Source organism: Trachurus trachurus (genome assembly GCF_905171665.1).
Source record: "Trachurus trachurus genome assembly, chromosome: 1".
In the NCBI taxonomy this organism is placed as follows: Eukaryota; Metazoa; Chordata; class Actinopteri; order Carangiformes; family Carangidae; genus Trachurus; species Trachurus trachurus.
In genome coordinates, this window is record NC_139891.1 from 8404830 (window position 1) to 8415823 (window position 10994).

Here is a 10994-nt window from a genome sequence, read left to right on the forward strand (position 1 = left end):
GGGGAGGCGGAGGTGGAGAGATGCGGGCGCAGTCGGGATGGGAGAGGACGCGATGAGGAGGACGAGGAGGGAGCTCAGTGTATAACCATGGACACTGTGCTGCTGAGCAGCCTGCACCTTCCTGGAATAAAGACTTAAAAAGACTTTGCATATTTCGACCTCTATCTCTCCGTCTGGGTCTCTCTCTTTTTTTTCCGAAGGAGAGACTTGCACGCAGGATGTGGAATATCGCAGGTGAGGACAGATATAAAATGCCATATGATGTAGATTTATGTGAAATATGCGCTGAAGTCCTGGTGGGAAATCTCTACATATTATTTCCGCATGTTTTTTAATTTTTAAAAAAAAGTCATACCTTGACAAAAAAAAAAAAAAAGAAGAAGAAGAAGAAAAAAAGAAGTCAAAATGGATTTTATTAACATGTCCAACGTGGAGGACGGGATGCAGGCAGATAACATCTCCTCTAATTCCACTTCCCAGAGCCAGTACAGCCAGCTGGCTATCTGGGGTCTGGCTGGACTGGTCAGCTTTCTGATCTTATTTACAATAGTCGGGAACGTCTTGGTTGTTATCGCCGTTTTAACGAGCAGAGCTCTGAAACCACCTCAGAACCTTTTCCTCGTCTCCCTGGCCAGTGCGGACATCCTGGTGGCCACACTAGTCATGCCCTTCTCTCTGGCTAATGAACTTATGGGCTACTGGTTTTTTGGCAAAATCTGGTGTGACATCTACCTGGCCCTGGACGTGTTATTCTGCACCTCGTCCATTGTCCACCTGTGTGCTATTAGTTTGGACAGGTACTGGTCAGTGACACAGGCTGTAGAGTATAACTTAAAGAGAACACCCAAAAGAGTCAAAGGGATGATAGTGGTGGTGTGGCTGATCTCAGCCGTCATCTCCTTCCCGCCTCTTATATCCATGGACAGGAGCAGCAACGAGGCCAGTCCTCAGTGCATCCTGAACGATGAGACCTGGTACATCCTCTACTCCAGCCTCGGATCCTTTTTTGCCCCCTGTGTTATCATGATCCTGGTGTATATCCGGATCTACCAGGTGGCAAAGACCAGGACCAGGACAATGTCGGAGAAGAAGAGGGATGTGGACTCCCCGCTGGAGAATGGGATGGACCAGGCTGAACCGGGCAGAGGTGGGTCGTTAAAGTCGGAGAGGGGCGGGAGCCTGAAGAACCAGGAGCGTGAGAACGGGCACTGCCAGACGCACGTGGCTCAGTCCCCGCTGCCCAACGAGCCCAAACACGCGCTGACGGACCACGACGACGACTTCGAGGACAGCAGCTCGTCGGACGAGAAGCCCAAAAAAAGTTCCTGTTCCTCCAGACATCACCACGACAACAGGAAAGACAGAAAGTCGAGCCGGAAGAGCAGCTCCGCCTCCAAATTCTCCAGCCGGAAGTCGCGCGCCAGCTCCAAGTCCATGGAGCTGTTCTCGTCCCGCCGCAAGCGCCGGAGCACCGTCAACCGGAAGAAGGTGTCGGCCGCCCGGGAGAAACGCTTCACCTTCGTCCTGGCCGTCGTCATGGGCGTGTTTGTGGTTTGCTGGTTCCCCTTCTTCTTCTCCTACAGCCTGTACGGAATCTGCCGGGAGCCGTGCCAGATCCCAGAGACGCTGTTTAAGTTCTTCTTCTGGATCGGCTACTGTAACAGCTCCCTGAACCCGGTCATCTACACCATCTTTAACCAGGATTTCCGTAGAGCCTTCCAGAAGATCCTCTGTAAGTCGTGGAAGCGCTCTTTCTGAGGCGGCGAGGTGGTGGGGGGGTCCTGCATGGCTGAGTTTGTAATAGACATTTAAGCCGCAGACATACATTTGGACTGCTCTGAGCTGCAGGATAGAAAAGTGCTGGCCTGGGGTGCTTGCTTTCACACCTTTTCTTTCAGGGATTGCACTTGAAATGAAGGGATACTTATCGGATCAAAGGATTGACCTATGCTACAGGAAAAGAGATCTGACAGTAACCACAGAGGAGGCTTTCATCAAACGCCAAACCGGCCCACTTTTTGGACTCCGACTCCGCTGACTTCTATCTTCTCCCTTCATTTAAAAAACAATAAACTGACTCATAGCTGTTACTGTGATGCATGCACACCACAGTAGCAGCTACCTGCACAGGAGGCGAAGGGTTTACACAGACACTTAATACAGTATATAACGTGACCTCATTCACTGAACATAATGCGAAGGCCTTGACAATCTCCACACAACCGTAGTTTGTGACTTCAGATAGTTGTATCTATTTTCTCTCTCTCTCTTTCTCTTTACCTTTCTAAAACGTCACACTCTCGACACGAGGACCAATGGGACGAAGGGGCTCTTTGCTTACTGTTTCAGTAGCAAAACTGTTAAAAAAAAACAACAAAAAACAAAAAGAAAACGAAACGCAAGAAAAAAAAAAAAACTCATCCTCCAAAAGTACAGTTGTGTTTCTGCCTCAGTGTTGTGTCTAAACTGGAAGCTGCAGTGGAAACTTTCCATCAGGACGTGTGTGTGTGTGTGTGTGTTTTTTTTTGTTTTTTTTGTGGAACTTGGACTTGGTTGATACGCTGGCATGTACAGTAGAGCGGTGTGTCGGGCAATATCCTCTCCCAGGCATGTTATGCACCTTCCTCTCCCCTCTGAGAAAATAGATGGAGTAGAGGAACACTGCTGAGACAGAAGGGCACTTAGGATTACAGTGTGTGTGTGTGTGTTTGTGTGTGTGTGTGAGAGAGAGAGCGCGAGAAAGAAAGGGAGGACAAAGTGAATAACATGGTGATCTGCGTTGCGATAAAACCAGGTGGAGAGTTTACCGCATTTTATCCCTGGCGCCAGTTAGTGATTGTGTGTGCGTGTGTTTGTGTGTGTGTGTGAGTGCGTGTGGCTGTGTGTGTGTGTCTGATTCTCTCCGGTCGAGTGTCTTTCTCTTCCTCTCGATCCTATTTGCTGTCACATGTCTTCTCTCTCTCGCTCTGGGCCACATACGGCACTTAGCCACATAGAACCAAACACCTTGGAGCTGTTTTATCATTTGCTGCTCACGCACACATCAACAACACACATACTTGTCGTTCTCTCCATTAAGACACGAGATTGCCATATAGTCAATATTTTCATCTTCACATTTCAAGCATCAATAGCTGGGGCTAATGCTTTTTCCCCCCCTTGTGTAAATAACTGAGGAGAGTACAGTATTATTGTGTGGTGCCTCATAATCACACATGTATGAATATGATAAAATGTATTATTTGTATAATGTAAAAGGCTCTGAAAGATTTTCATGTGACACCGACCTCTGTCCTTTTCTAAAAGAACAAGTGTTTACTCTGCTTTGAGCACATTCAAAAAGAACAAATAAAGAGTTTACTGCTGTGCCACTGTTGTTTCTTTATTACACTGACATTTACAGTGGTGTGACTCAACAACATGTGAATAATGGTCTTTTTAAAAAATAAATAAATAAAAACCACTCATTTTAAATCAGCCTCCTCGGTTTGCTGTTGTTGACTACGGTGAAGAATGAGCCATTCAAACTGTGACACTGGGTTAAAATACAGAGAGTAAGAACTTAGCCTATGATCATATGAATTATTTGTAATTTGAAATAATTGTTGAAAAGGGTAAAGAGCTTTGTGGGAAATGTTTTGGTCATCACACACACATGTTTATTTATACTAGTGTTGAATCACAAGAGAGTACACTTACACTTGTGACAGCTACTTCCACCCTTTGGGGAATTTGTAGTGTCTGAGGCACTGTAAAAAGGAAAGAAACATGTTTTTAAATATTACAGGATGGATTTTGATGGTCTGTGACTCAGCGTCTCACTGCATCATATGCTGATTGTCTGCTTTCACTTTCACTTTCCGATGATTCAGACTTGACTTTACACAAAACATTTGTACATGTGAGAATGTTTTGAAATTGAGGCTTAAAAGGGAATTAATCAGAAAACATTGCTCAGCGGCTACACGGGGAGGCTGAACAGACAAAGTGAGACTTTATAGTGCGCACACTAATGTGCTCAAAGTCAGAGTGGAAACAAAGACTTCTGAGGCGTGGTGTGAATCTTTCTCTCCCCTTGTGTGTGCTTCTCCACAGCACTGAAACACTGGCTACATCGGGAAGCTTCTATTGTCTGCTCAGACTTTGATTTAGTTTTTACCAAGGTTGTTCGCTGTCATTTGAATAAACAGCTCTCTCCTGTTCAAAGACAGCTGTGGCACTCTCACTGCCTGAGTCCCTGTTGCTCATCGCAGGTGTAAACAGAGTATTGTCTCCCCGTACATCATTTAAGTTTGTCCTCTGGAGACTGAACTAGTGTACTGACAACACTTATGTTTGTATGCTGCTGTGTAGTTCTCACAAGTGCTGTCACGACGCCTGATGAGTGGTTATGTATCAGGTAAGAGGAAGCGCATGAGTAGAGGTCAACAGGATCAGTGTTCACCAGGACGGCAGGACACACCCCTCTGTCACAGCTCTGACTGTGACTTTTTACTTTGTGAGTTCCCCCCCATTTTCCTTGTCTTTCCTCTGCCCCTGTTTGTGTGTCTGTGTGTGCGTCATGACTAGTACCTCTCCTGACTCCACACCTGTCGACAATCACCTCAGCACTGACAGTTGAGCCTCTCTGACTCTCCTCAGCCAGGTCATGTGTCGCTGTGCTGTTTCCTGTCATCCTCACCAACCCGGCTCCTCTCGTGCCTCAGGACTCCCGTGCCAGACCGACCCATCAATTCAAATCGCTCCCAACCCACATACCTGCCAAAGCGCTTTAACAACCTTCAGCCCATCAGCACCTCTGACAGCCTGCCTGCCTGCCTGCCTCTGCCCCCTCAAACCCTTCAACCCCTCTTCTACAATTTAGCATATTAAATCACTCACCAACACTTCAGCCGCTGCTTCTTGGCCTGGAAACATTCTTGGCTATTTTTTTCCTGCCTTGTGGTTTAATTCATTTGTCCCTGAGAGCTGTCTGGTGTCGCCTCCAAGACCAGGCTGCAGCTTTGTTTCTATATTGGAGATGAATCAGAGGTCATAGGTATTATATGGGAACTAATTATAGGGTTCCATCAAAATAATGTATACAATTGTGTAACCCAAGTATAACCACTGACCACGTCCCTGTTTGAACATTTTGATGCATAGATCCGATAAGACAAGCCCTTTAAAAAAAGGAAATATATATATTCATTGAATGTTGATGCGGCTTTGCTTTCCGTCAGGCAATGAAGATGCCTTCAACTCAGCCTGACCTCCCAAATCCCTCGTCCTCTCTGCCTCCCTCACACACGTCATAACTAATTTCAGCAAACCTGCATGAGTGCTCGGTGGGCGGGAAGTGCCAGTTCAAGACAGGATGGACTGTAAAGTGTTTCATGTTTGCACAGTATGTTATGGTAAATACTCATCAGAGGTTCTAAAGCTAAATTCCCTCAGATATAATGCTTAATGGTAACTGAAGAGCATAAAGATTCAAGGGCTTGAGTTTTCCCTGCATGGATCTTCTTTGTCACGATGTTGCTTGTGCCACCGTTTTTCTCTCTGTGTATCATTGTATGTCCTGTAGAGCCTCAGGACTTTGTCTCTTCTGCCCTTCATTATCCTGAGTTGATGTACTTGCAACCTCTTTGGCTTTTTTTGTACAAATTCCACAAATTACTCAATAGGTATCTGTAAAAACTTTTAAAAAAATACACCAACAAGAGAAATAATTGTTAGAAAAGCTGCACATAAACATAAAATATAATGCATAAAGTAAGTAATCACCACTATTTAACAGTATAGCCACTAACTAACAGCTAACATTGGGCTTTTGTTGTCAATGGAAGAGGATGCAATCAGCATTTGTGCCCAGGACAAATGACTATAATAGATGCAGGTTCTTATTGGCTCCAGATGGAATTGGCTGCAGATGTAAAAAAAAAAAAAAAAAAAAAAGAACGCCTCAGAACGCATACACTGTTGACACACTTGTCCCCTGTTCAAGTGCTGTTACACCAAAAAACACCACAGCTACACTGCACATGAGGAAGAGTGTAGCCAACTGACTTTAGAATAGAATAGAAGAATAGACTTTACTGTCATTGCACAAGCAGTACAACAAGATCTACTGAGCCATGCCTGATTATAGAAAAAATAAATACACAAATGTAGAGCATCTTATTGACAGTATTGCACAAATTGTCCCATTATTAAATGTTTAGGTTAGCTGAATAGCTGGATGCTTAACACAATAGTTCATAACATGATGTGGGGGTGGGGGCAGTGTTTGATGTTATTCAGCTCAGTCATGGCTCCTGGATAAAAGCTGTTGTTGAGTCTGGAGGTGCGAGCTTTGAGTGCTCTGTAGCGCCTCCCAGAGGGCAGCAGAGAGAACAGATGATGACAGGGGCAGGTCACATCTTTCAGGATGTTGTTAGTTGTGTGGAGACAGATGTTCCACAGTATATTAGAACAGTGCAGCTCTGCAGACAGGTCGTTCTTTTTCAGTGTCTGTAGGAAATAGAGCCGCTGCTGAGTTTATTTTTATTTTTTCTACCAGTGCTGATTGACCATGTGAGGTACTCGCTGACGTAAGTCCCCAGAAACTTCTTCAACCTAATTCCTTATTTTTTTGTTAAATAGTTAAATATTTTGGGAAGGACTTCTTCTAATATATGTAGGGCCTGAGTAATTGATCTGCATACCTTCATTTGGTGTTGTTTATTGCAGCTGGAGCTGAAGTCAGTATCTGGGTGATGATGCAGTTTACCTCTTTGAACCCTGGCATGAACTGTAAACTGTTTGGGCACTGCACTGACCTTCTGCAGCTCTTCAGTGATCTGCCCCTAAAACGACTGGACATATTTCTAGTTTTATTTTGAAATGATTTTCCTTGTGTGCTGGTGGTTGGCCCTTTTTGCTTCCCGCCCTTGTTTGTTCCCTGCCTTTGTGATTACCTGCTGTTTTACACCTGTGTCTCATTAGCTGCTCCCCTCTGTGTGTACTAGTACGTCTGTTCAGTTCATCTTCTCGTCGTGCTCCTGTTTTTTGTTCCTGAGTTTTACTTCTCTCAGCTTTTGTTTTCCTGACAGTTCTTCAGTTTTTGCACTTCTGCTTGTAAGTCATTAAATTCTTCTAATTACACTCACCTTTACCCAACTTCAGTTTCTGTCTGCATTTGGGTCTATTACACTAACCAGCTACAGACCCAGCAGACTTTCTCAGTGAACTAAATGAAGTTATTCATCAATTTGAAGGACTTAAAGGTTATAGCTACAACTTTTCATCAAAACGATTCATTTTTCAAAAATAATAGGCTACATCACAGAAGGTCTAGAGGGTTGCAGAGTAAAACTATTAATTTTACTGAATTTTTTATAGTATAGACGGGTTTCTTGTGTACAAACAAAGGTGCGCACGCAACCAGGGGGCCCTGGCCCCCGCACGCAACCAGCCCCCTTCCGGTCGGACGGTCTGATGGGGGGCGGATAGCAATTTGAACACATTGGCTAGCATTAGCATGTTACCGTCACAACACGACCTGCCCATCCGGTGTGTCTAAGTGCCTGTGTGTGCGAGGAGGAGAGAGAGAGTCGCAGACGCCACATACTCGTTTATTAATGGAAAACGCTGGATGCGCTGGTTGATAAGTTTTGTTTTTATCAGACCCATAGCTATAATATTTCCAGTGACGAATGGATTTGAGATAAGTTATGTCCAAATGTCCAGCAATCATGGCTCGACATTTGCAGTTATCTCATAGAGAAGCCCAGTGTGTAGCTACACAAACAACAATTTGTGTGCATATAAGTCTGTATGTGCAAAACTGTTTAATTTTTTTAAATTCATATTATTTTTAGTTTTATGACACCGGTGCTGCACAGACTCTCGCCACCTTTAGGACCTTCGGGACCCCTATCCGCCCTTTTAACTCATTGAGTGCCGCGCTCCTTTCCAAAGTTTTAGTCAAGTGTACCGGCAATTTAGACCATTTTTGACTTTTTATGTAGAACCATAGTGTATTCTATATTATTGCCACCAACACATACTGTAGCTCAATTGAAAGGTGTAACTTTATGCTTCAAATAGCCACAAACCGTTTGTTTCTACGTGCCTCTGTTCCTGAGAAAAGTCAAGCTAAACATGGCTGGGTTTCACCAAAATCCCTCCTTTTTTTCTAGAAAAGGAGATAGAGCGTCTTTTATGAAAGGTGCTCTGTTTGTGCCTGTCGCTCTTCTGACACTCGCATTTCTGGATCAAAGGGCTCGTATAAGATAAATATATACAACAATTGTTGTTCTATTCACAAAACCACCATCGGGGGCGGGGGGGGCGCCACTAAACAACAATAACACAGACGCACCGTGCCGTGTCACAGCCTCTCGCCGCGGAACGTGAGGGTCAGTCGGTCACAGCGGCACGGGAACACCGGTCCCGCCGGTGGTCGCGGTCCTTCTGTGGTACGGGTCGGTGACGGCGGTCTGCTTTGGCCCAGAGACCATCAGATTTTACCGCGGGAGGACTTTGGGGAGGACACGGTGTTGCTCCAGATGAAGACCGGGCGGGACTGTCGGCTGAGAGCTTCCTGTTTCTGCTCCGAGCTGCTGCAGCCTCACGGGTGAGAGCGGAGCAGCTGCGGAGCATCTGCGCTGCATCTGCGCTGCATCTGCATGCAGAACTCCGTTTGCAGAAGCTGAGTTATGATAAAAACTTCCAGATCATGAGCTGTCATGTGACTTTGATCGTCATCTATTCCAGTTCTCCTCGTCGTAGAGTCCCCAAATTTACATATAATGTGTATTAAAGTGTCTATTTTCATAATTTAAAAAAAAAAGCAAAAAACGAAAAATCTCGTTTTTGGCACTCAACGCATGGGAACGAAAAACGAGAAATTACGTGGTTGGCACTCAATGAGTTAATGGCCTGGAGCCATAATCTTCTTCTTCTTTTGGTAAACGGATGAGATCCCCTTGGTTTATTATACAATTTCCATCCATCCTTTTGCCGGTTTGTGCAGTTAACAGCACAACAACTCCTTGTCATTTTCGTTTTCTGCTTGACTCCGCTTGTAAACAATGAGAAATGTCCTGCTTTCTGCCCCCTGGCTGCGCGCGCACATCTGCAATGACGTTGCACAGAAACCCGTCTATAGAAACAATTGTTTTATAAATGTTGACAGGTCCAAAATATATACATATTTACATCTGGTTGCGTTGGCAACGTCAACATGAAATGATCTCAGCACCAACAGCATTAGTACGTTGATGTCACGTGAGGTGGAGCTCAGGGGGGCCAGATCCCCACAGGTGCACCTCATTTGGAGGTGTTGACTGTTGTGGGGGGAGACATTTGGAACAGTCTTCCCTCCTCTGTAAGGGAATGTCCCACTTACTCCTATTTTAAAGGAAATCTTAAACAGTGGCTTAAGGACACACAGGAGTGTGACCATTAACTGGACCTGGGGCGACCTGACCGATTGTTCATTGTTTACTTGTTGTGGTGTTTGGATGTTGTATTATTGTTATGTCCTGTACACTATTGTCTTGTCCTGTCCGAGTACCGAGTCCAATATTTTATTTGTCTTTCTTGTTTGTGTAGTGCATCGTTGTGTTTCGCCATATGTATTGTATTTATTGTATTGTTTTTATTCCTTGGTGTACTGCTGTATTTTATTTATTTATTTATTTATTTATTTATTTGGGACGAGGGATGAAAATTAGCCACCTGGCTATAATCCGGCATATTTACTGCAGTATTTATTTTTAATATAGCCTACCAATGTTCATTAATATGCGCTGTCCCTATTCAAATAAAGTGTTATTATTATCATGATAGCTCTGTGGAGAAAATGGAATTGTGCTAATGCTAATGCTAACTAACCGTCAGCCGGTACTACTGTAACTTTTCCGGTGCAGGCGTGATGCTGCGGGTTTGTCAGGTTCGTCTGCAGGTGAGTTAGTGTGAGATGATTCAGATGTGTTTGCAGTCCGCTGTCAACACCAGAGCTGCTGCTCGTTAAATACGATTAGCGTTAGCTTAGCTTTAGCTACTAGCCGCTCCCTATCCACCTTATTCCTGGGGTCGTTACTGTAGCGGCTAGTATACGTGGTAAGGTGGATAGGCGTACCTGGCAACCAGTACAACTGAAGGTTGGCGCAATAGCGAGTGTGAGTGCGACACCTACTGGCCAGGAGGAATTCAATTTGTAGCTAAACCCTTGAATGCAGTCAACAACAGTGACTCTGGTGGGACTCAGGGAAAGCCATTTAAAAGCCCCACCCCCAAATGTAGACTTTTGGCAGATGCTATAATTTGCAGATCTGCATCTGCAAGTCTACCAGGACATGCAGACCTGGTAGACGCTACAATTTACAGATGTCCCTAAATGTCTCATAGTGCAGGTAGCTTGTATATGCTAGCCTTTTGAGGTGGTCAGATATGTTTTTAATAGAAAGCCCCTATTACTAAGCAAGGCAATTTAATTGCACCATGGCTCCAGCCACACTTAACACACACACAGGCGCGTGACTGATAACAATCTCCTCATTTCACTTGGGGCAGGAAAAGCAAATAAAACAGTTCCTTTTAAGAATTGAGAGTGGTTGAAAATAACCTCAATGTGCAAAAATCATTCTGAAGCACAAAAGCTCAAGCTGCATTTCTGAGATAAAACTTGAAACACACACACACATACTCACATTATAAGCACTTAAGACATGAGAGATGTACACAAAGATTTGACGCTAGATGAAAACACTGACAGGTACCTTCCTGTCTGTATTGTGCAGCAAGCTGAGCTCTGACAGTGAAGGATAAAGGGTTCTCTAATGGATTTCACTGAATGTCACGTTCATACCTTCAGGCAAGGAGTGCGCGACTAACACCATGTAATTTGTCATGTTTTCTATCAGTGTCTCTGTAATGTTACAACACAAGAATTGCGGTTTCTGCCAGGCAAATGAGAAACTGGATCTAACTACAAGGGTATTTGATGAATAAAGAGTCCAGGAAGG

General features: G+C 44.5%; 1 protein-coding gene across 1 annotated transcript; it reads left to right on the forward strand.

Annotated features, from left to right (window-relative positions):
* Positions 1-405: 405 nt before the first annotated feature.
* On the forward strand, positions 406-1758 carry adra2c (adrenoceptor alpha 2C; the record flags this gene model as incomplete). Its single annotated transcript, XM_083984465.1, has 1 exon — positions 406-1758. One exon carries the CDS (start codon positions 406-408, stop codon positions 1756-1758), a length of 1353 nt encoding a protein of 450 aa, XP_083840591.1.
* Between the last annotated feature and the right edge of the window lie 9236 nt (positions 1759-10994).